The 26,801-nt window shown below is 40.6% G+C and overlaps 1 protein-coding gene across 4 annotated transcripts in view; it reads right to left on the bottom strand.

Moving 5' to 3' along the window:
• Nucleotides 1–26,801, bottom strand: part of HELZ (helicase with zinc finger) — a 115,343-nt gene that overhangs the window by 26,864 nt on the left and 61,678 nt on the right. For all 4 annotated transcript variants that reach the window (XM_080994337.1, XM_080994339.1, XM_080994338.1 and 1 more), the window contains 10 exons: nucleotides 24,580–24,758; nucleotides 22,588–22,706; nucleotides 19,229–19,374; nucleotides 16,857–17,004; nucleotides 15,555–15,738; nucleotides 14,014–14,242; nucleotides 11,396–11,600; nucleotides 6,266–6,317; nucleotides 5,031–5,233; nucleotides 483–690 (listed from right to left, as the gene is read on the bottom strand). In XM_080994337.1, the coding sequence (XP_080850463.1) occupies nucleotides 483–690; nucleotides 5,031–5,233; nucleotides 6,266–6,317; nucleotides 11,396–11,600; nucleotides 14,014–14,242; nucleotides 15,555–15,738; nucleotides 16,857–17,004; nucleotides 19,229–19,374; nucleotides 22,588–22,706; nucleotides 24,580–24,758 (1,673 nt within the window). The remainder of the gene's footprint in view (nucleotides 1–482; nucleotides 691–5,030; nucleotides 5,234–6,265; nucleotides 6,318–11,395; nucleotides 11,601–14,013; nucleotides 14,243–15,554; nucleotides 15,739–16,856; nucleotides 17,005–19,228; nucleotides 19,375–22,587; nucleotides 22,707–24,579; nucleotides 24,759–26,801) is intronic.

The following is a 26,801-nucleotide window of genomic DNA, read 5'->3' as shown; positions in this document are numbered from 1 at the left end:
CTTCCAGCTTTGCGATAAGACCATAGAAACACTGCTGGGTGAGGCCAAATGGCCGCTAGTCGGCATCCTGTTCTCACAGTGGCCAATCAGATGCCTAGGGGAAACTCACAAGCGGCACCTGAGCACAACAGCACTCTCCTCTCTGCTGTGATTTCCAGCAACTGGCATTCAGAAGCATACTGCTTCTGACTGTGCAGGTAGAACATATCCATGGGGGTTAATGGCCACTGATAGCCTTATCCTTCATCAATTTGTCTAATCCCCCTTTAAAGCCTGCCACACTAATTCATTAGACAGCCATCCTCCCATAAACTATAAGATATGACACCGTATTATATGCCAGTCTTCACTGGAGTATATTTAAGTAAAGCTGAAAATTCCACGTCCCCCAGAATTAGCAAAGTATTTAAGAATGAAGTGTACCAAGGTGGAAGCACGTTGCCCCGCTTTAAGAATTTGAAAAACAAAAAACAAAAACTTACTGCTTCGATTTTGTTCAAGTTGCTCTTTATCTGAATGTTGAAGCTGCTGTTGCCCTATACTAACGGGTGAGTGATGTCCAAGACCATAGGGTATAGGAGACCCACGTCCATGTGCTTGTAACATATTCACATTATATGCCATGGCTGCTTGATGAGTAATGATTCGAGGGTCAACTGCAAACCTACTCTGATATCCTGTCCATGGTACCTATGTGATAAATAAATATGAACAGTATTGTTTACATCTTTGTAAGCATGCACACTTGGAAAAATATACAGTACCAGGGAAAACAGAAGATCCATTTAATCTCCCAAAATAACTAGCACAAAGAAATGAGGGGGGGTGTACTTTCAAAAGTCAAAGGGCACATTTTGAAATGGCAAACTCATTTGGTAACCTAATATAGTAGTACCTTGGTTCCCGAACAGCTTGGCTCCTGAACAAATCGGCTCCTAGACATCGCAAACCCAGAAGTAAGTGTTCCAATTTGTGAATGTTTTTTGGAAGCCGAACGTCTGTTTCAGCTGTCGGCATTGTTTCCGGGGCCAATCAGCCAATCAGAAGCCGCGCCTTGGTTTGCGAATGTCAAACAGACTTCCAGAACAGATTGAGTTCGGGAACCAATGTACCACTGCACAAGCAAGCATTCTTCAAATCAACAAACCTCAATAGTGGATGAGTGGCAAGTCTAGAGGCCCTGACCTACCTCAGTTACCTCTGAGGGCATTTACCCCAGCCTAGCTGCCACTCACATTTACAAGCCTGCACCCACTTCTTCCAATATGGCAGGTTTGGGAACTGCTCCCTCACTGGCATTTTCCCTGCCTCTCAAAACTGTTGATCCTGGTCTGGTTGTTTCTCTGGGAGATGTATCCTTGGTTCACTGGCCCTCACTGCCCTTGCTAATAAAGGAAAGGTAAAAGGACCCCTGACTGTTAGGTCCAGTCGTGGCCAACTCTGGGGTTGCAGCGCTCATCTCGCTTTATTGGCCGAGGGAGCCGGCGTACAGCTTCCGGGTCATGTGGCCAGCATGACTAAGCCGCTTCTGGCGAACCAGAGCAGCGCACGGAAATGCCGTTTATCTTCCCACTGGAGTGGTACCTATTTATCAACTTGCACTCTGACGTGCTTTGGAACTGCTAGGTTGGCAGGGGAAGGGACCGAGTAACGGGAGCTCACCCCATCGCAGGGATTTGAACTGCTGACCTTCTGATCGGCAAGTCCTAGGCTCTGTGGTTTAGACCACAGCACCAACTGAGTGCTAATAAAGGTGCCTTAATATTGAGTCAGACCGCTGGGCCCATCTAACTCAGTCTTCACTGACCAGCAGTGGCTTTCCAGGGTTTCTGGAAGAGTTCTCTCCCAGCCCTACTTGGAGATGCCAGGGATTGAAGATGGAGTTTCCAGTATGCAAATCATGCACTCTGCCACCAGCCTGTGCAGCTCTTCCCTTCCTACACATCCGAGCAACCTTAAGGGATATTTTTTTACCACTGTGTGCCATTTGCCGCCGCTGTTTTACTTCTGGCTAGGTCAGTCATAGCCCAAGTAGCGCAGCCCCTAACAGAATCCAAATTACAGTTTTATTTAATCAATTGAAATAATTTTACCCCACTCTTCAGTCAAACAAAGGCTCTTGGAGCAGGTTGCAGATCAACAAAAGCAAGGCAATCCCTGCTCTCAGGCTTAAAGTCAAAAAGGTGAAGTTGTCCACTTCTGAACCAGATGATGTATGGGCTGATATATATGGCAGTGAAGTGGTACAGCTGTAAACAATCTGGTTAGTATATAGGGAAGCCAGGATTTGGAACTCATGCTCTCTCTTCCCACAGCCTAAAATGGGTTTCAGATCCTGGTCTAAGGATACTTTTAGTCAGTGCTTTTTTTCTGGGGGAACACAGGGGAATGCATACCCCTAAACGTTTTGTGAATCTAAGTTTGGCCTCATTGAGGGGCAGTATTTCAATATGAGTAGGAAAATGAGAGTACCCCTACACACTGTTTTTAGGAAAAAAACACAGCTTTTAGTTAGCCTTGACTTTGGTTCATATTGTTGAAGAGCAACTATCCCAGTGGGAGGTTACATACCAGAGGGTAGCTTACTGTCTTTTAACCACGGTTAACAAACCAACAGCATTACATCTACATTGGCCCCTAATGATAGTAGACAAAAACGTTCACTGAAGATTTGCTTTAAAATATTCTTTCAATCTTATTAAACGGTGGTTTAAAAATCTTTTGAAACCTTCACAGATGGTTTGAATCATCTGTTCCTTAAAATTAAAATCAGAAGAACCACAAATAATTGTGAATATATTTCTTTGTGTGATATCTCGCCAAATATAAAGACACAGGTAGTAATAATGTATAAGCCCATCCACCTAACAGCCTTTTAACATCGCATTTAAATAAATACAAATATTTGATTATTTTTGTTTGATATTAATAGAAAGCAAGATTGCATTACAAAGATGCAGCTGCTAAGCTGCATATTTCATTTAACTGTAACCATTAAATGCTGCCTTCTGGTAACCTAGTGGGGGGGGGGAACTGCCTCTAAAATGAATGGAAGCCAATGGTCTTGCTATGCTAAAGAAAAATGGTACCAGATGGACTGAGCAGGAGTATCTCCAAATAGAAGTTCATAGCAAGCCCCAAAATAGAAGTCATGAACAGGATTTCACAAACAGAGATCAAATGGAGTGTGCATTTTATATAAACACAGAGCAATCTTGATTTATTTATCCTTGCTGAGTTTAGCATTTTGAAAACCGGGAGTGTCAGACCTCTCCCTATGCGGGCATGGGGGCACCAAAGCAAGTGAAGAAACAGGAAAATATTATAGGTGCTTGGCCTCAAGTATACAGAGGGAACAGGAACAGAAATGTTTAAGGCATGCCCTTCAGATGTTTTGTAATACAACAATGCCCATCACACCAGCCAGTTCAGGGATCAACGGTGGCAAAACTGAGTGCTATTGATTCAATCAACACACGCAGAACTAATTCAGGTGGCTGACCTGCCAATAGTGACACTCCAGGGTTCTGTTCAGTTCCTGTTTTTAAGTGACCCCCCAAGACTTAACTGCGGGTTGAAAAGCAGTTATTCTTTGGCTTATGCACTCCTCCCAATTTTGTCAAGCATACACCAAAGTTTTGAAGTTGACAGCATCGTGGGCATAGTCCATATTACGCCTTACCCTAGTCTTGTTCAAATGCAAGTGTAGAAGAGGAGGCTGGGGGTGGGTGTTATATGCGAGCCTAAAGCCTGCTTCAAATCTATTCTGTATGCAGTGTTACATCTGCAATAGCTCAGAAAAGGATAATAGGTTTTTATTTCTCAAGTAAAGAAGTAGAAAGAAACCCCAGGGACAGACCTAAGTAATATATCCAAATTTTCTATCACATCCCCAGGAGGCAAATTGGGCGCAGCCCATTTGATGCCATTTTTCGACTCCTGAAACAGTCCAGGGAAGGGGTTGACCATGGCAGGGGCTTCTGTTTTCTCTTCCTCTAAAAGCTGCTGTCTCTGCCACTGGCTCCCAGAGGGCTGATGAGAAAGTCTCAGAACAAAAAGTTAACATGGCTCTGTTTTCGTTAACAAAAAATATTATAAAGGATCATCTAGTCTGAACCATGGGTAGGCAAACTAAGGCCTGGGGGCCGGATCCGGCCGAATCACCTTCTCAATCCAGCCCGCGGACGGTCCTGGAATCAGCGTGTTTTTACATGAGTAGAATGTGTGCTTTTATTTAAAATGCATCTCTGGGTTATATGTGGGGCCTGCCTGGTGTTTTTACATGAGTAGAATGTGTGCTTTTATTTAAAACGCATCTCTGGGTTATTAGTGGGGCATAGGAATTCGTACATCCCCCCCCCCAAAAAAAATATAGTCCGGCCCCCCACAAGGTCTGAGGGACAGTGGACTGGCCCCCTGCTGAAAAAGTTTGCTGACCCCTGGTCTGAACAGAATGAGCTCCTAAATGTTAAAGTTACTGATATATCAAAACAATATATCAAAACTGATACAGTGGTACCTCGGGTTACATACGCTTCAGGTTAGAGACTCCGCTAACCCAGAAATAGTGCTTCAGGTTAAGAACTTTGCTTCAGGATAAGAAGAGAAATCGGGCTCCGGCGTCGCGGCACAACAGGAGGCCCCATTAGCTAAAGTGGTGCTTCAGGTTAAGAACAGTTTCAGGTTAAGTACGGACCTCTGGAACGAATTAAGTACTTAACCCGAGGTACCACTGTATATCAAAAGTTACTGATATATCAAAACAAAGTAAAATTTACTGGTTAAACAATTGGCCTTAGAAGGATTTTGCTATGAGCACAGCCCTGAGCTGAAAACCTGGCACCTCCGTTTGCAGCTTGTAGCCTCATTGTGCCTTGGGCACTACCTAAGTAGTTCTAACTTTGAAGAATGTGGTGGTTAATTAACACTTTCTATGAATATATATGTGCACTGTAATATTTTCCCCAAAAGCCCCGAACAAGCATTTTCAAATGGAAGAGGATGTCATCAACATGAAAGGGTATACTTACGGGCAAAGGCACAGGCATGAGCATATTTCCTCCATAAACAGCAGGTACATAAAGAATGCTTGTCCCAGTGTGAGGATCTATCCTTTGAACTGGACTAGGAGATTTCCCAAGGTTGGGATGAGGCCCAGAGGGAGGGGGAGGAGGGGGAGGAGGAGTATAGGCTCTGATAGGATTTCCAATTAAAACAGAAGGATTGGGCTGAACTGGAAAATAAACAAACAAACAAAAATCCAACATGGATGTGAAGGTTATGAACTCTCCCCAATACTTCATCAATATTTTGCCCAATACTTTGTAGAAAAAGTAGGTTCCTGTTGAAAATATAGCTAGCATTTCAGCGAGGTCTTTATTTTCTCTACAGAGTTTATAGAATTATCTCAACTATTATGTGGACTTTAATAATCAAGCTAGATTTGAAACCCTGTTTTTTCCATCAAAGCCTTCTGGTCTTCTGTTGTCATATTCTTTGATAGTATTTTCATTTTCTGCTGGTTAATCTTAAAACCTGCTAATATACCAAGCTCTTTTCTATCTCTTTTTTTCTTCTCTCTCTCTCTCTCTCTCTCATTTTCGTCATGTTTTTATCTAACTTAAATTAATGTTAGACAAAAAAGATATGAGATTAAGTTTTGTATTTCTTTTTATAAAGTCTAATAAAATTATTATTAATGATGATAACAATAATAATAAAGATAACTGGGCCACGCTAGTAACCACCAGGTTTAAACAAGGCCATAAATCAATATGCTTGACATAAACACTAAAACATACTGATAGGCTATTCAGATTTTATCCTTCCTCACTAGAAGGATTTCTGAGAAAGACAGAAAGGGTCTTGATCCCACTCATTCCCCACTCCTCCCTCTGTAAACACATTGCAAGAGGAAACAAATTGAGGGGTTCCTCTATTATCTGTGTTCTGGATCTCCACCCATCCTGTGAAATTAAAATTCCTTCAGTTTTCTTTCTGAGAATCAGGGAAGATGCCTCAAATGCTATGGGATATTTCATTTGGTCACTAATTCCTTATCCCCACAGGGAGGGAGGGAGGGAGTATGGAAGCACAACGCTTCCTTATGACAATCCATGCGGAACATTCCAAACAGGTCCATAGATCCTTATTCTAAGATCCCTCCCTTTCACCACCCAAAAACATTGATTTCCACTGAGAAAATAAGCAGATCTGAAACCAATCAGCAATGATCCCCACCAACAATAGTTCACCAGGTGCTTACCAATTCCATCACTTTGAAAATGGTCGTTCTGATTATGATGGTGGCCTTTCACCTTAAAAAAAAAAATAGCGATAAAGTCATTCTAGCTATATAGCTTAGTTATAAAGATTGTATCCAGCTGTATCTCCCTGCTTATGGAGAGTTGTGGACTTGAGATATCAATATTAATTTATATAAAGCACACAGAGGCTCAATAAGTGATAGAAGCTATACGTATTACACAAAAATGAAAGAATAAAAATGAAATAGGTTACAAGCTTGCAACTGAGAAATTGGTATTTTCTAAATAAACTAGAAACTAGTGTGATAAATTAGAAAATTTAGCCTTTTGAATGCACAAGTGATTAAGCGAACTCGAAGGTGAAACTAGTATATCATGAAACATTTAGTTCTGCTTCATAATAATAATAATAATAATTTATTATTTATACCCCGCCCATCTGGCTGGGTTTCCCCAGCCACTCTGGGCGGCTTCCAAAAGAATATTAAAATACAATGATACATCAAACATTAAAAGCTTCCCTAAACAGGGCTGCCTTCAGATGTCTTCTAAAAGTCTGGTAGTTGTTGTTCTCTTTGACATCTGGTGGGAGGGCGTTCCACAGGGAGGGCGCCACTACCGAGAAGGCCCTCTGCCTGGTTCCCTGTAACTTGGCTTCTCACAGTGAGGGAACCGCCAGAAGGCCCTCGGTGCTGGACCTCAGTGTCCGGGTAGAACGATGGAGGTGGAGACGCTCCTTCAGGTATACTGGACCGAGGCCGTTTAGGGCTTTAAAGGTCAGCACCAACACTTTGAATTGTGCTCGGAAACGTACTTCAGTAAGAACTAGATAACTATAACACTATACAAGAAATAATACTGACTTGGGCTTTCCTCCAAAGTGAATTAATTAGATTTTATTAATTAAATGAGATAATTATATTATTCAGGAAGCACCTCAAAAGACAAAACTTTAAGTTCTGATAAATATTTAGAATCTACCCAAGGGTAGATTAGAGATAACTGTACAAAATTTTATTTATTGTCCTTATATGTTGCGATTTGGTTCAAGTTCCTGCTATGCCACAATGCTTGTTAGGTGATCTCAGTCCAGACACTATATTTTAACCTAACATTTCATAGGATTGTGGGGTGCCCTGAGGATTATACAAAAATATCATAAATATATAAGTAAATCCATACAAACTCATGCAATCATTTTAGAAACTGAAGAGAAAATTCCATGTGATCAATTTAATATCTCAGAGACAACAGAGAGCACAGCCACCCCAATCTCTCAGATGATACATGAAAGAACAATAACAGGTATCTAACTGAACACTGTTGTAAAATATTCTCCCTATTATATGAGCAGATTTTGTCAAGTCAGAAATATCTAATATTACTCACTTTCTGAGCATATTTACACACTACAGCTGAATATGTGCAGATGGCAAGACAAACCAATGGCCAAATGGTATAATCTAGGGTGCCTATGTCAGAGGCGACTCAAACATAAAAGTCAGAGGTCATGATGCAAATAACCTCAGATCCATAGCCATCTTCTAAATAAGCAATATATCTGCTGTTCATAGATAACAGTGTAGAAGTTACTGACGCCTGCTTATCAATATGTGGCCAAGCATCAAATGTGAAAACTCACTGACACTTAAGAACATGAATTTCCCAGGGAAAGGGCAAATTCTAACCAATTTTGCAGCAATCTGAACAAATTAATCAGTACTCTGTCTATAGACAGGTGAACTACAAATAAAACGGATTAAGAAAAGATTATAAACTGTTTCACTACCTATTAAACGAAAATAATGGTTTGTTAGTGTTCATAAACTAAGAAAGCAAATGATATTTTCAAAGACCAGACACTAAAACATTATTTAATCTGGTATTGTGATTTCTTTACACATGTATGGTTTATTTAACAACTTTTGCCATAAGAGAGACTTTGACATTTGTTTTGCCACGTTTATCACAGTCACTTTAAAATAGCTTTATTTCCAAATGTAAACAGCAAGTCTGTGAACAAATGGATTTGAAAGCCTGTCTTGTTTCATTGTTTTATCTGCATCTAACACTGCACCACCTGGTGATTTTTTTTAATGCAGTTTTGCTCTTCAAAATAGCCTTGCAGAGTTCTATGCCTGTGGTCACGCAGCGATTTCTGGATCAAACAGACTTATTTTAAAAGTGAGTAAAAGTGTTTTTATTTTTAACCCACCATGCTCTGACTTTTATCTACATTCAGCTTGATTCTTTCTGATTTGCTGGCTGCAGCTACAAAGAAGGGCATTTTGGGATTAATTATTCTACAATTCATATTACAAATATTTCACTGTGTTTAGATTTGCTACACATTTATAAATAGGTCACTACTACCTGGGCCAAGATAGTCTCTTTTGATTGTATATTACTACCTGGCACACATCTTTCACTTCTTTGGTACCTGAGTGCAGCAACATTTAAAGTAGGATTTTGCAAACTTGGGTCTCCAGCTATTTTTGGACTACAATTCCAATCATCCCTGACCACTGGCCCTGCTAGTTAGGGATGATAGGAACTATAGTCCAACAATAGCTGGAGACCCAAGTTTGGAAAACCCTGGTTTAAAGTATTGGCTTGCCTTTCCAGTAATTAGAACAGTAATTAGAACTAAAGCCCTATTCTGACTCTTATGATAGTGACACCCTGGCAGGTTATCTGGTTAATGTAGGATTGGAGATTTATATATAAGACTGGACACCACAAGATGGTTTCTATGAATACCTTCCATTTAAACACAGACTTATTCTTTCACTACTCTGGCTCTAAGCTTTTCTTCTTGTTTCCTCAAAACTAAAATATATTACATTATACAGTAACAGAATGGCTTTTACACAAACCCAGAAGGCTAGTTAACAGACTTAATTAACCTACTGCAAGTTTCCCACTTGTAACGCAAGTCTAGATATGGGAAGGGGCATTCATGGGTATAGGAGAACTAAACCATGCATCTCGCCAATCCTATTAATACCCCTGCTCTGCATTCTCTGTTATCGCAAAAAACATAGGATGAAACCCACATTTTTGTGTAGATAACATCCAAGTTTGGCTCTCAGGTTCTATGTTACAATTCAGGTATACTAGCAACTTGAAAGTTTATCATTTAGCATGTACTTTTTATGTACTGTTTCTCTGTCAATGAGAAAAGAAAGAAAATAGGTCTGTGGGAAGATTGTAGGTTTCAGCAGCTAATTTCATGACTAACTGTACCCTTTAAAATAATTTTCTTTGTGTCTCAGAAAACCAGTTTTTATTATGTTACAATGCATGTCAGAAATATTATGAGATTTTATCTTCTAATTAAAAACCAACATGACAAAGTTCCAACTTGTACACCTTACTGAAACTTCTGCAGAAATGGAAATTGTATTAATATGGACCTTGAAAATGAAGAGCAATCTTTGGACATGCAGTTTCCTAAAAGGCTAACATTTCAAAGCATTATTAATAGGTTTTAAAAGCTTCATTATATTACAGAAAATAATGAATTTTGATAAATGAGTATTTCTAAATATTCCTTTCTGCGCTATCAAATAAAATCTAAAAAATGTAAATGAAAAACAGTATGAATTTGAAGTTTTCATGTAGATGTTAACTTGTGACAAAAACATAACATTTTGAGAAGCCTTCTTGTAAAATGGGATTGTTTTCCAAGGATCTAATACAACTCGTTTTAATTATGCCAGCAAACATGGTCAAGTAATAAGTCTTATTAATACCCTTGACAACTAAATATAGAATATAATATTATTCTTCATAAACACAAGGAAGGGCAATTGTATGGTTTTCACAATTCCTGCCACTACCAATTCTCATAGGAGCATTTTATTGTTACAGCCTTTTAGATAAATATGTTTGGCTTCCCGAAGAACACTATACCAGTGCAATAATGAGTAAATGGTAAGTGAATTCTGCACTGTAACAGTTTTCTAGGCTGCAAGTAACCATTGTTATTAGTATCATCTCCTGCAAAGTGTAAAGTACTGAATTATACTTTTCACATCAGTTCTAACAGCTTTTGGCTGACTTATTGTCCATACATTTTAGATAGCTGCTTTATATCTGGAGCAAAAAACTATTATGTAGTAACAACTTTATTTTAACACACAGGGTGTGTATGTGATGTTAAGGGAGGGGCAGTACTGAGAAGAGGCAGGAACGAAGATTTGGAGATATGCTTCAGAGGTCCAGACAATTTGGAATGCAATTTGGTCGTTTTTTTATTTTAGTTTATTGTTTTTAATAAGATTATGATGCGGATATGTTGATTGGCTGTTTTTATTGGAAAATCAATAAATATTTTTATTTTTTTTTAAAAGGGAGGGGTAGTACCTCTTGTGGGGGAGGCTCCTAGAAGCTGTCAGCATGCAACAGCAGCCACACCCGGGAACGGCTTTGACTGGCTGGCTAAACCAAATGAGGGTAGCCGATGGGTCTCAAACCCTTGCATGCAAAAACAGGCTCTGCCGGAATGAGCCGTTAAGACCAGTAGTGGGTCCAATGGTCAAGAAGGTAGTTTCTGTACATGCTGTAGAGGGAAGTGATGCGGATGCAGATCGTCAACCTGGGAGAGTAGCCCATCTAGGGAAAGGAATACTCTGATCCTAAACCTCCACTGCCTTGTGGGATATCTTTGGAAGAAGAAAAGGCTAAGGAGTGGACCCTACACAAAGCCGGAGTAGAGACCCTTGTACATCTCTTTCCAGCAACTCCTGCAACCCAACTGGTGCCAAACTTATTGCTCTGCTTTCCTTGGAACCACATCAGTAAGGCCTTGTAATCCGTGCAGTCCAGGAGCTCCATAAACAATGCCCAGGCTTCCGCCCTGGGGAGGTCAGTCAAGTGCTGTTAATACAGCAGTTTTGACTTCATCCCTGGCGGCGCACTCCATTGCCTCTCAAGGCAGGTACATGCCAACAATTTTAACACATCCGGTCATATTAGGAACTCCTCAGCCCAGTATCATTTCTACTCTTTGCTCACATAGGGAAACAGAACTACCAGTTTTGCCCATGCAGCCATACAACTTCTCAACAAGTACCCCTATTGAGCCTTGCAAGCTCTTAATAGCTTTCTTCCAGGTAAAACTTTACCTTTGGTGGCGACTGTTGTGGTTTGTTAGCGTGTGATGAATGCTGCTGTCGCAACGCCCGTGGGATAAATTCAGGAGCCAGCGGATTCAATACATAGGTTTTCTTTAACTCCAAAGCTTCCAGCTGAGCCTTGATCTGATCAAATGTGATACCATGAAGACTTTCATTTTCATGACAAAGGGCAATAAACCTTTCCCAAAATTTCCTAAAGAAGCCAAAAGAAAAAGAATACCTAAGTTGCTTGTTTGCTACATACAAATTTTACAAATTAAGCCTTGAACCCAGTACTATGCTACGCTTCCATTAGTCACTTTGAATCCAGTACTATTTGATTATGAGACAACCTAGTATTGCATGCTTCTAAAATAATAAACATCAGCATTCAGCCATTAGGAAGGTTTACTGACAGCGTTTCTCAAAACATATTATGTCACAGAAGACTTAGTGCCAGAACTCCTCTAAGGTTTTTGCCTTTGCTAATAGACACTTCAGAAATTGCATGCTTGTACTAGGACTGTAACAACTGAAACATGCTCCTTATCTTAAAAGAAACAAGTGCCAAACAGACCCATCTAAGCTGTTTTTAGCATTTAAAAAATCTAATGAATATACAGACATATTTTATTTTTATAGCTATTACAACAGATTTGTGCCTCACTTTCAATGTAGCCCTAGCCATGCCTACTCAGAATTAAGCGCTACTGAACTCAATAGGGTTTATTCCCAAGTAAGTGGCGACAGGCTTGTAGCCTGTGGTGGCTAATTCTGTTTTAACAAAAAAAGTCATTTCCTTTATAATCCTGTTTAGCTTAATGAAAAGTATGCCTGAATCCTCCAGCAATACTTTTCAACAGGATGTTATCTACAACTGACAGAAAGAAAAGAGAGGCATGCTAAAAACATTTTTTTTGTGATGGAGAAATAATCTAAAACTGAGGTTCACTTAAATATATATGCTTTTTAAAATATGCAACCCATCTAAATGACATTATTTTAGTAAAAATGACATAACTTGAATAGAATCTGCTTATAATAGATGGACAAAGTAGGTAAACATAAAGCCTCTATTTCATGACGTCACTGTGCATATGTATTTGGTATGAAATGAAAGCACATTCCCAGTTTTTACCCTACAATGAAGATCTCATGTGAGGAAAGAGAGATTACCGAATTCTCTTCCATTTGTGTTTTCCCAGTAAATTCTCACTGACCACAGTTTATCCCTTCAATGGAGGCCACAGTTTTCTATTGATGATAATTTAAATTTCTGCCACAAACAAAACCTTAGGCTAGTGTATAAAAGATTTTAAAATGTAAATATATATATTAAGAAACTAAGTATATGGAAGCATATTTTTGCTTCCATGAGACCAAGAAAAAGATCCCCTTGCTCTCACATACAAATCTCCCATACTCTATCGCTCATGTTCTTCCCCTCACAAAGGAGAAACAGCTGGTGATTAACCCAGTCCTGCTCCTGGTTCTTACTCGAATGTCGCAGCTCTGAAACAGTAAGCTGAGATATGCATGAGCCTTTTTCTCACACATGGAGCCCAGCACCTCATACAAGGGAGAAGCTGCAAGACTCCACTTGTGAGCAAATGCCTCATGTGTATCTCAAGATACAATCTTCTGAATTGGGCCATTCAGTTCGGGAGGGGAGGGGAGAGAATGCGGAGGTAGTCAGTGAACAGATTAATCTTTTCAAATGTTGTGCACATACCCCTGCCTATGATTTGTTAGTTTGTGAAACTGTTACTAAAGAGTAAAATCCCTGCTACTTTCTCCCGGCGTGCTCCTGTCCCTAAGAGAGGAGAGATGAACCTGCAAGCCATTACTTCGTTTGCAGGCTCCATCCTAGGCACTGGACTTCACCCTTTGGGGACAAAACAGCACCATATAGCTTCCTGGTTGCCATGAATGAACAGAACCAAAAGTATTTCAGTTGCTCTGATGTCATTTGGGCTCTTTTGCTACTGTTCTGGCTTATGGAAATCAGAAAGTAAAAAGATGGGGTTTAACTCAGTCTAGCTCTGCAGATTATCAACTAGGGTGTAGTGTTACAAAGGTATGCCCCTTTGTTTTTTAGACCAGATTGGGAAATTATAGTTATTAAGCTTTGGAACAAGGCAGGTTCAAACTATTTTACCTCCATCTGAAGTCTGAAGCTGTACAGTTCAGGAAGAGCTTCATGATGTGTATTATCTATAATGTGTATAGATCAGTTCTGCCTTTCACTTACTGCTGCTAATTAAATTTAATCAGCAAAACGCTGCTGACTTAGATCTCATTGCCAGGAATCTATGTACAGTATTAGGCCCAGAGTGCGTTGTTGGAGCATATACACTGGTAGAAGAGATGGCAATCCCTTAGTTATTAATGATAGGCCCTAAACTACAGGCCAGGAGAGATAGAGGGTCAAGGATGCTGCTTTCTCTAAGCCTCAAAATATCTGAGTAGGTTTGGAAAGTCAGCAAAAACCAGCCTAGTGGGGAACAGCACACATATAAGCATGGCAATGGATTTATTAACTACAGGCCAACTGTCCATTACCAAATACACAGTAAAGTTTTCATCGGTCCTATTCACTGTTTGTTCACAGCCCACATTTGGTGTACCTGCATCTTCCAATGGAACACAGAGCAATAGGGTCTCCCACCACAGCTACTAGGGACTGCGCTCTTGTTATGGCTGTGTTGAGAAGTTTGTAATTGGACAAAAAACCATAATCCAAGTCTTCAGTTGAATCTTCCAATAAATGCTCCTTCCGTTTTATTGGTGTTTGCTTGTGTTTGCATGTGTGCCGTGTTCGTACCGTGCTGAGAAACAACACTCGAAACTGCTTTCCTGAAGAAGAGGGAAAAGTCTGAGATAATTTTAGCCAATTTCTTTGCTGGACATACAACCATGTAATTCTGGCAATTGGATGATCAGTGCTCAACTAAAAGGCTTTGTACTAAAAAAAAAAAAAGAGTTTAAACGATTTGAAAATGCATTAGTAATATCCAGAATCGTTTACAGGTCAAAGTCTTCATTTTTTACTCTAGCAGTAATTATGCTTGATCTTTTTTGGCTTTATACCCTTTATGCTTCACCAGTAACATCTATTAAATGTATGTGACATTAAGTTCACAGGTCTTTTTTTAAAAAAAACATCCCCATTATTAATCTTAGCCATTAAGCCCCTCTAAGTTGGTAAAAGACAGGCCATAATAGGGCAGTTAACAGTGATAATTTGGCTGCGGCTGTTATTTCTACTGCCCATCAATTAATCTTCACAATAATTAGTTAGTCTGTGAAACTGCAAAGGAATATACTAATTTAGAGTTCAACCATAGGACTCCATATAGGAATACAGGGCTATGTCTGTCAATCCATTTTCAGGAAAAGGCTAAAACTATTATGAAGCTGCAGCCCAAGAAATAACAGGGGTTGCTAATCTGTGGCCCCCAAATGTTGCTGAACTATAATCCCCCTCACCTGCAGCCACCATGGCCAATAGTCAGGGAAGGTGATATCTGGGTGGCCACATGTCAGTCACCCTGTTCTAGTATATTTTTTATTTATAAAAATATTTATAAACCACCCACTCATAAAATACCATGTCAATGCACAACAATATATGCAGAATATGATGCATGCATGGAGCATCAGACATGTAGAGGCTTCCAAATTTTCTTCTTTTAGCAGAGGAACAATCTACACATTAAATGGGAATCTGTGTGTGTGTTTGTGTGTGCCCTTGTAGGGGAGAATAGAAAAGCCCTCTACAGATAGGACTGGGGAGCATGTCCCATGCAGTTACGCAAAAAAATGAGTTACTGATTTGGTATTCAGCGACAGGGAACTATCTGGCAATAAATTGTGAACCCTGCTTAACACTGACACTATACAGCAGTTACAACTTGCAGACCATGTTGGAATAGTACTTCCTATATATTTAGCTATGCGTTAACTGTAACTACGATCTAAATTACCTAAATTCTTTTATTATCGCCAGGTACAAACATGAAGTAAAAGCTGCTTTATGTTCAACAGCTATTAGGGTTGCAACTTAAATAAAACATCAGATAAAGTAATGTAAGCTGCTGACAACTTTGAGGTCATTTCAGATTCTCTGCCAAGTTCACAGATCCTTAGATATACAGGTGCTACTTACCCTGAACATTTAGCACTCTTTCAACACTGACATCAGACAATCTTTTTTTCCGAAGCTCTGCCCGAATTCTGAACACTTGATCAGCATATGGTGTTACAACACCTATGCTGCCGTCATCCAGTTTTCCCCAGGCTACAGGCCACTTTCTCCTCAGTTCTTCGACACGTTCTACAACTTCAAACACCTTGAAGGGGAGGGGGAAATCATGCTAAGTACTGGCTTTTTCTGGTCTGGTATAAATAATTTGGATAAAATCTAATACTGTACTTCAAAACAGGTTTTAACAGAAGCATATATATTTTCATGATCCTCCCCCATGATCTTAACACGATAGTTTGTAGGTGTCTCACCGCAATGATGGATACTGTATCCATGATTGCTTTACATAAGCTATTAGAAGGGCTCATGAAATTAGTAAGTAACCTAAGCTACTTAAAGCTAACAGTCACTTGTTGAATTAGATAATGCTAATGCCTATTTATGGATTTTTCATTTTTCACTACAGATTTGTTTTCATTCATACAGTACTTTGAAATGTGAAATAGCACACACCAAACACTGCATATTAATGGGTCACAGGACACTGCAGGTGGCCTCTTTATGGGTCAATACAACTGTCTTTATTTCAAAATCACTGAAAGAACATTGCACAAATGTTCCGGGTAACAAAGCTGCACACATTTGTCACAGATTGTTTTTGTAACACGCAGTGGCGTAGCGTGGGGGGTGCAGGGGGGGCCGGCCGCACCGGCCGCAACATCTGGGGGGGCGCGCTCGCACTCGCAGCTCTCTGCCCCTACCTGGCTCACTCACTCACTCTCACTGCAGTGCTGGCTGTGCGAATCCGATCCGAGCCGCCGGGTCGCCGGCCACTATGAAGGGGGTGGGTGCCAGGCGTGCGGTGCGGAGAGAGAGCGAGGGACTATCTGGGGGAGGGACAGTGCAGCGGCCGCCCAGCGCAGCGCTGAGCGCGGGAGAGAACCACACCAGACCAGACCAGGCAGCAGCAAGAAGAAGCTGGCAGCGGCGGCAGGTTAGGGGTTAGGGGGCGCAAATTACTTGCCTTGCCCTGGGTTAGGGGGCGCAAATTACTTGCCTTGCCCCGGGTGCTGACAACCCACGCTATGCCGCTGGTAACACGACACTACAGCAAGCACTCTCTATTTTTTGGGTCTTAGACTAAGACAAGGAACAAGTCATTATTTACAAAAAAAAAAAAAAAAAACACTTTCTAGAACAGATTAAGTGGAGTGAAAATTATGATTATCGAGAAAGCAATTAAAGGTGAAACCAAAGTGCTACCTCTGCATTGTTGTAAAAAGCAGTGCTGTTTTTTTCTTGTACATCTTCTCCTCGTGCCGTGAAGAAAGTCAGCGGGTAGAAATCCTTGTGCGCTGGCTGCTTTCCACTTGCCATCAATTTGCCCTCATAGAAAAGTTCAGATGTGTAACTGCAATGAAGTAAAACGTAAAGTAAAATATGGAAGCTATGTGCTGCTTTAAAAACTCAACACCAAACAAATGGATAAATAAATAGAAGAAGGTTTACAATGAAAAACGGCTCCTTCCCAAGAATGGTATGGGGATGGCAAAAGAGGAGGGAGAAATGACCTATAGGTCGTTGTGCACTTCCATGCCTCTCCCACAAAAAGACTGAATGAGGCTGAAGAGGAGGCAGGCAAAGCTTATTTCCCAGTTTGCACTCCTTTTTCCCTGTCCCTGTGGGAAGAGAACTCTGTTCCTTCATTCTCCTGCCCCACGAAGCAGGGTGTTGTTCCTAGGTAGCAACCAAGCCATTTTACAGAAGCAGAAGTAAAGCATACAGTGTCACAGAAAGGGAACATCCTCATGTGCCTAAATTTCCTTTTCCTACCCTGGAAGATAAATGCAAAAACAAGAAGGTGGGGTTTCTGTAAAACTTGTTTCTGATCAGGGCTGCGGAGTGCCGACTTTTTAAAATAATCATTGGACAGATTAATTTAACTTCTACATATAAATTAGGATGAACAATCTATTCCTATCCAGTGAGAATGCGTCTACTGTCTATGATACAATATTCAAACGTATTTTAAACAAAGAGCACCTAAGACAAGAGTCTGATATATTACAAAGGGCAAGAGACAAAAGACACTGATAACTAAATTTGTATTAAAGGGTATTTAAAATGTACACATTAATAAGGCATGATGTTTAAGATAAGAAAAATCGAACATGACGGGTGATGTGGAACACATGCGCATCTTTTTAGCTTTTAAGCGCACCATGAATCTTGTGCAGAATTCTCTGGAGCTTTCCAGATTCTTTATGGCATTGCAACATCAAAATTAATTAATTATCATACGGCCCATTATGATTGCTAAGAGCTTTGACCTCCCCACACACACAACACACTCATTTAAAGACGTTTATAGTTGAATTGCCGAAGCATTTCTCTGCTCATATTTTTAACTGAGAAATAAATGTCTTTATCAATAAGGCCGTTAGAATTCACATAAATGGTGAAAGCAACTGCTTTACAGCGAGTAGCAGCCAGTGGGGCAGCACAGGTGCTGCTCACCTGCCTTTCGAACACTGAGCGTGGGGGAGAGGGGGAGCCAAGCACAGGGGATGAGGCGTGTTTTGAGTGTGGGGTGTGGGTAGCCCAATGGTACCCTTCTGCCACCACATCCAGACCAAACTTCACTCTGCATGTTCCCCCCCAAGAACCAATGGTGATGCTTGGTGTTTGGAATGCCCGTGAGCATTGTCACACCACCTGTGCCACCCCACCAACTGCAACTCTTTTCTGTGTCACCCTGTGCATGACTACTCATTGAACTTAACAAGGTTTACTTTGCGGTGGGCATAGGACCGCAGCCTCTTGTGCAGGCATCAGCAAACTTTTTCAGCAGGGGGCCGGTCCAATGTCCCTCAGACCTTGTGGGGGGCCGGACTATATTTTGAAGGGGGGGAAATGAATGAATTTCTATGCCCCACAAATAACCCAGAGATGCATTTTAAATAAAAGGGCACATTCTACTCATGTAAAAACACGCTGGTTCCTGGACTGCCCACAGGCTGGATTGAGAAGGCGATTGGGCCGGATCCAGCCCCCGGGCCTTAGTTTGCCTACCCATGCTCTTGTGTCTTCACTTTATCCATGGAACAAATAGAGCCCAAATAGTGGATTATAAACATAGTCTCACTGATGCTTACACTCTCACTTTCACTTGTGAGTTGGATACACTCCAAACTGATTTGTCCAAAATCAACACATAAGTAATATAAAACAAAACCACATACTGTACAAGCCATTAAATTTTTTTTTTTAATAAATCTCTTCCACACATCAAATGATTATCAGCCAACCAAGTCTGAACTTTTTTGGAAGCTTAGTGCATTTTCTTTAGCTGCATCAGCTAGACCGGTTTTTGTCAACTTTCTCAAAATTTGGCTGCAGCTTTGGTAGTACCAACCACAATTAAGGAAGCCCTGATAAGTCATTCTAAGCTTCACAAAATAATGTTCTTATGTTCATTTTAACATAAAAACTAGTGTTTTATTATAATGGAAGTTCTAGAAGAGTGTTTTCAATTTGCGACTGCAATGGCAAAGGACTTTAAAAAAAAAGTTTTCTATTAGACACTTGCATCAGCCACGCAAAAAGTGTGATACAGTGAAAAAGTTCACACCTACTTGATGATAGCTTCATGGGAGCGATAGTTCTCACACAGCAAGATCCTGCAAGGAAATTCTGCAGGGTAGTGTTCATAGAGACGGTCAAGTAGCGAGACGTGAAGATTTCTCTCTCTGGCAAACTCACTGTAGACAAAAGGACTAAGCTGCATCAGAGAAAGAACGAAAAGAAAATGTTATTTATGAGCTTTATAACTGAATGATCGTGTCTGTGCACAACATGATCTCATGCTGTGTTGCAAAAGATCAGGGAAAAACTAACTGCAAATCCATAGAAATGGCATTAAGTGTCTTAAACTAAAGTGAAGAAACAACTAAGATGACACTTTATTCATAGCTTGCTCCCTGTACCCACAGGCAGCAAAATAACATGATTATCAACGTCTGCAGCTCTCGTAGCCCCAAAGCAAAGACCTGTCTCAGTCCAAATCTAAAAACCTGAGAATCGGGTGCCTGTATTTGGTTACTATATATATTTCATGACAAGACAAGGCAGCCCAGTCCTAAAGCTACAAGAGGAACAAGCTGAGCACATGCACACTCTTCCTTGTTTAAAACAACAACTAATTTCCTCATTTCCTGTGGCCAAGAGAGAAGTACTGGATAGATGAGGGCATGTTGGGGGCTCCTATTTATAATCTAGCAGCACACCAGAGAGGGAACGCTCTCTCCCAGGTATGCCCCAAGGCTCAACCCACAAAAGCCAGCCAGCGAAGCTGATTCATCCCACTGGGCCAACGCCAGTCTGTAGAAGGCCAGGCAGCCACTAGGATCATGCATCCACTAGCTTCCTGCCACAGATGAGGTTCTCTACCGAAGCCAACCTCACAACATAGCCTCATCCTATGCGACGGCATCGGGCTATTACTCTGACCCTTCTCTGTCTTTAATAATCATTTTCACCTTTCCAATTGCCCTCTTTTTGAGTTCCGATTCTGTTGCAATTTTTTATTCTACGTGTGATATGACTGCTCTTTCCCTCTGAAATATATTACTTTTATTGAAATTAAGCTAACCTTCTGCAGTTCTGTGATTCCTGCCTATTTTATTTTTCTTATAGTAGCTTAGCAATTCTGTCTCCCTCAAAGACCACACCATAGAATTTTATGCTTTTGTCCTTTTCACATGTGAGCTTTCGCATCTTCACATTATTTTTTTCATGTGGGATTTGTGCTCCATGCTTTCTTTCCTATTCATCTTTGCCTGGTGATTGCCTATTTGCCACCGTTTCCTCTCTTTTTATTATTCACATGCACTTAACATCTCTTCTTTCTTCATTTCCTACTCTCAGAGTAATTTTAACATTTATGTCAATTCCACTTCTAATATAGCTATTTAGCATTCTGGTGGGGCTACCTTTTGATTCATCACTAGTGATCATACTCTGAATCTTGTTCAGAGTTACCACTTCGTGCTTTTTTCTGTTGTTGTTAAAAAAAGTGGTGGTAGTACTCATATATCGATAAATTGTAAAATCTGTTTCCCACACTCCCCTCTTCCCGTACTTCCTCCCCACTTCTTTACTAAACTTGTAACAAACTTATAATAATTTATTCGTAATTATTTAAGGTCCTCTTTTGAAACTGCAAAAAGGTCACAGGCAAAGTGTTCAATCACCATGAATGAGATACCTACGTACTTTGTCTTTCTTCCTAAACGAGGAGAGAAATATATTTATACAGTGGTACCTCTGGTTATGTACTTAATTCGTTCCAGAGGTCCATTCTTAACCTGAAACTGTACTTAACCTGAAGCACCACTTTAGCTAATGGGGCTTCCCGCTGCCGCTGCGCTGCCACCACATGATTTCTGTTCTCATCCTGATGCAAAGTTCTTAACCCGAGGTACTATTTCTGGGTTAGCGGAGTATGTAACCTGAAGCGTATGTAACCTGAAGCGTATGTAACCCGAGGTACCGCTGTATTTAACTGCACAAAATGCCACAGCTCATCAGCTCAGAGTTTTTCTTTTCCTAGTTCACACATCCTGACAGAGTAAATGGAGGAAAGTCAGCTAAGTTCTGATGATTCCCATTGTGGAGATCACACACACAACATGATGCTGTTGCTATCTAGCAACAAGGAACATTCCCAATTTTAGGGAAATAATATACAATGGCTTGTATACATGCACATTGAATACACACACCATACACAAGGCAGACCACAGACACAGATGCATTCCTCTCTCAAACACACAACACATATACAAAACCAAACATCTCTCTTTCTGCCCAAATGCATCTCTCTCTCACAGCCCACATGCATACTTCCTCCTTCCCCTTCTCTCTCTCTCTAACTCTCTTTGTTCCTTGACATGACATTGCTGTAAAAAAAGTTGTTGGTATGGAGTAACAGGGCGTGCCAGGAGAAAAAAGCCCTGGTTACACTGTACTGCTTATTTCCAAACGGCTTACTCTGCCTTAATTCATCAATTTTTTTGTTTTTTTTTTAATTTGTTCTCCTCCATTTCCCTTCTTTCGTTTTCTATTCTTTCCTTCCAGCCATCTGATTCTGCTGTTGCTATTGTTTCTTCCACCATTTATTTTCAATCTATTTGTCCTGCTAACCCGCAGCCATGATTTTGATCTTCTCCCTAACAAGCACAGGTGTATGCTTTCTTGCTTCATTCTCTGCTAAAGATCATTCTTTTCTCCTCTTTGATTGATTCATGCTTGATGTCTGAAACCTTCCATTTACTTTCAGTTCACTTCTTTGGTCCACTCCTCTTCCTATTCTAGCATCTCTCCCCCTGTCAAGGGTTTTGTTTCCTTATCGGTGAAAAGCAAGCAATAAATATTGCTTCTTTTTGAGTCTGACACCGTATCAACTTTGATAATTTTTCTCATCCTGTCGCCTTTTTACAACAGAAAAACTTCAACCGTTGTCAACAGTTGGTTTGTAAAGGCACGTATGTACAATTGAGAAGTCCTACTCCCCATCTCAAGAGCTCAGTGTTAGAGTCTGACAAGTATTATTACATTTTAGTATAGAGAGTTGCTTTGACCAAACTGCGGGAGGCAGTGGAAGACAGAAGTGCCTGGCGTGCTCTGGTCCGTGAGGTCACGAAGAGTCGGACACGACTAAACGACTAAACAACAACAACAACAACATCATAGAGAGTTGCTAAGGCTGAAAGGAAGTGGCTTGCCGAAGGCCAACCAGTAAATTCATGGCCAATGTAAGATTTAAAACTGAGACTTTAAGACAAATACTTTAATTTTTTTATCGCACCACACTACCTGTTGGAGTGTTTGATGCAAGAGCTGCTTTGTAATCTGCAAATATACTTTGTTGGTAATTTTCATTTCCCTGAAGAAAAGATTTATATGAGGTAAGTTCAAGAATACAGTGTCTTACTTGCATATGGTCTCCAGCCAAGACAATTCTTGTATTTTTACTTGCTAATGCTAGAGGCATTATAGTCTCGCACTCCATTGCCTGTGCAGCTTCATCTAACAGAATATGTGTAAAAAACCCTATAAAACAGAAACAGACAAAATGTTAAGTAGCAAGTGATAAAAATGGTGCTAATACTATCAAAACATTTAGATTCAGGACTGTGAACAGACTGAAACCTAATCAACACAATTGATGTATCTTGTAAGATGGCTGATTTCGGCAAGTTATTCTCAGTAAACAGAAATCTCCTCCAAATCTATCCCACCAAAGTTGAGATCAAAGGTAAAGAGGTAGAATAATTTAGACCAGTGTTTCCCAAACTTGGGTCTCCTGCTGTTTTCGGGCTACAATTCCCATCATCCCTGGCCTCTGGTCTTGCTAGCTTAGGATGATGGGAGTTGTAGGCCAAAAACAACTGGAGCCTCAAGTTTGGGAAACACTGCTTTAAACAATCAAGAGTGATCTTCTGGCAGAATTTTATCCATGAGGATTTCCTGGACTGTGTTAGAATATGTTTCTTATAATAAACTATTCATCCTTATCTATGGTAAAATCTGCTCATAATGTTATCTCTTCTACCAGAAACACCTTGTCCAACAAAGGACATTTTCAGAGTAGAAGGAAAGTATCTTTCACCTGTGAAGGAAATACAGTTGGCACTTACCTGAAGAGTAGTTTTCCATTGATAGCACAAGGTCATCAGGTTGGTTGGGCACTGGCTCTCACTGAAGGAGGGAACTAACTGGATTATGAAAAATGCCTACTTTCCAAAATGTTCATCCTGCCTTCAACCAAAATGTAGTGCCAATACTCAACCAACCTGGTAACCTTGCTCTGCCAATAGAAAAACGTGGTTCAGGCATAAAACATTTGTTTGTTTATTAGTTTTTGAGAAATCACACAACAGGGATGAGTACAATAGTATAAGTTTCTATCCAGTGTTTCAACACTTATGATTATGCAATGAGCTTTCATTAACTAAGACAGAAGAAAAAAACTGTAGACTATTCTTTTTAATTGAAGCCTCATACATTTTTATCTCTTGTGAACAGTTGTATGCAAGTACTCACACTAGCTTTGGAAATACAGTGGTGCCCCGCAAGACGAATGCCTCGCAAGACGAAAAACCCACTAGACGAAAGGGTTTTCCGTTTTTCGATGCGTTTCGCAAGACGAATTTCCCTATGGGCTTGCTTCGCTAGACGAAAAAGTCTTGCAAGTCTTGCGATGTTTTTCGCTTCACGCCCCCCTTTTTCTTAGCCGCTAAGCCGCTAATAGCCTTTTAGCCGCTAAGCCGCTAAGCCTTTAATAGCCGCTAAACCGCTAAACTGCTAATAGCGCTAATCCGCTAATAGGGTTGCTTCACAAGACGAAAAAACCGCTAGACGAAGAGACTCGCGGAACGGATTATTTTCGTCTTGCGAGGCACCACTGTAGTTAAATGGGCTTTATATTTGTCTGTTTTGTCACGTGCATATATGAAGTAATAAAAAGAGGTCCTTGCTCTCCATACCATTGAGTACAGGCAACTCCCGGTTTAGGCACATCCAAATTACGCATGATTGCACATACGCGCAATGCGCCAAACCCGGAAGTAGCCCAAAATGTCACAGAAACATCACAAAAAGGGGCAGAGAGGGCTTACGCCATAGCTGTCAACTTTTCTATTTTCTTGCGAGGAATCCTATACGGAATAAGGGAATTTCCCTTTAAAAAAGGGAAACATTGGCAGCTATGGCTTACGCATGCCCTGCCGATGCATGTGGGGGTCCAGAACAGAACCCCTGTGCAAAACAAGGCTTTATACAGATAAGAGACACGGAACAGTCTGGGCCCAACATTAGTTTCCCACTTCCTCCAATTTGCACAGAAAGTCACACAAACAAATACATGATTTTTAAATCACAAAGAGAGGAATACTAAAATACTTTTTCATGTACATTTCCTCACCAGGTTTAAGATCCAGCTGACATAAATATTGTGAAGTATTCAAAGTAACCACTACTACTCGTTGTTTAAGAACATCTTCTTTCTGGGGCATCTGAAAGGTGGAATGTGTGCTTGAAATCAAACAGTATTGATGCACAACTGGGTGAACAGTCTTTACCCAGCGATTTCTGAAATACACCCTGTAATAGAAGAAAATATCTTAATTTTTGCCCAAAATTTTGTTTTGGAGGAAACAAAGTAATTTTTTCAAGAGTAAAACAGCCATAACTTTCTTGTTTTTTCATATGTGTGTGTGAACGATTGTAAAATCAGCTGAGTGCTTTGGTGTATCATGTCACACAACTGACTGTATGCTAAAAAATGCTTCAACTCCATTCTTTTAGCATGCCAATACCACAATCCTCTAATAAATCTGTTTTTCAAATACAAGTGGGTAATCCCTTTGCCTGTAATATATCAACATGTTTTGAACTACTGTAAACAGAAAATAATTGGCTTGTTTACGTGACCTTAAAATAGTAACCAGCTACTCTTTAGCTTCAATCCAATTCCCACTTACCTGACAGTAAGATCCACTGAACTAATGAGTGTTATTGCTGAATGGACATGTGTATGATTGCAGTGTTCTACACTTAAATGCACAGCAATCTGTATTTGATTCAGTCAGAAGCAGTGTTGTCAGCCATCTCCTGTCTAGTTTTTCCTCATCTACTCCACCTTTTGCTCCTTCATTCATTCTCCTTCTTCCATCCCTCAAGCCCACTTTACTTCCTCCACCTCCATTCACCTCCTCTTTCTGCTCCTTGGTTACTGTAGTTAGTTCACTCCTTTCTACACCTGATCTTCTCCCTCCTCGCCTTCTCTTGCCACTTGTTTTTCTCACTTCCACCTATTTTTTCATTGAAGGATGCACTCTATATACAGAATAACTAGGTCCAATAATGCCCACAGCCACCTTCAACTAAGATAACTGGCATTCTACAAGCCAGGGTATCTGATGATCACCCTCAAAAGAGCAGGCAAATGTTCTTATAGGCGAGGTGATTAAACCGGACCCAGAAGAATCCAGAGAACCAGTAGGTTCAAGGACTAAAACTGGGGTGACCCGGATTCAAATCCTCACTCAACCAATGAGTGAATGGTGATCTTGGGCCACTCACTCTCTCTCAGTCTAAACCTACCTCACAGGCTTGTTAGGAAGATAAAGTGAATGAGAAAGAACCAGTATGCTACAGAGCTAAAGGGGAGATGGGATATAAATCTATAATCCTTCCAACATGGGATTACAAACATTCAAAAGCAGCTGTCAGACTCTGTGGATCACTGATTAACAGGGACAATTGGCTGGATATTCCAAATCCAGCAACTCCTGTATGTTTCAAATTGAGGGGGAGCTTATTGGTCCTGAGATATGGTTAATTATGCTCTGGAGACATGGCGGGCCATGATGTGCAACAAAGGAGTCTATGATTCTCAACAAAGGGCCACACGACCATTAGACTTGGGTGCCTAGAAGCCTAAGTGATCAGAGAGAGTAATGGAGAACAGAACATTGAGCTAGGAGGCTTTTGGAGTTGACAGGGTGGAAGAGAAAGGAGGAACTGAATGTAACATGAGGTGGTTAGATTGGTTGCAAAATGGATCTCTAGGTGTATCTCTATTAGAAAAAGCACAGTGTGGCACAAGCAGCGTACATGAAGTTTCACTGGACCGTTGGCCCATCTTGCCCAGTGCTGTTTCTTTCAAGTGGCAGCAGCTCTCCAGAGTCTCAGCTATTTCTAGTCCTGCTATAGGAGAACACTTGAACTAGAAATGTCAAAAACTGAACCTGTGACCACCTGCATACGGAAACATGTGCTCTCCCGCGGAGCTCTGGACTCTCACAGAGAGCAGGTGTGCATCGAACAGCATGAATTTGCACAAACAAATGAGCCAAACCAAATGCTAAAGAGGAAATAAAAAAAGAATCTCAGGAGTGACTAGCCAATGGGACTTCATGAAACTGCTCATCTAGCCCCCCAGTTCAGCTGAGTAGAACAAAACAGGTTTCCCCAGGGTTATCTTTAGGAATGTATGTAGATCAACATCTTGTTACAAAAATCCAATTCTTGGCGCATGTGCTCTGTTCAATCCCCATTCTTGATGCAGAGGGAGAAGATGCCAAGATTTCTTTTTCTAAAGTACTCCCCACCTATGGCAGTCAGAATGTCAATTTTCAGCTG

This window comes from Podarcis pityusensis (genome assembly GCF_964106645.2).
Source record: "Podarcis pityusensis genome assembly, chromosome: 2".
NCBI lineage: Eukaryota > Metazoa > Chordata > Lepidosauria > Squamata > Lacertidae > Podarcis > Podarcis pityusensis.
This window is presented reverse-complemented; position numbering and strand designations above follow the sequence as displayed.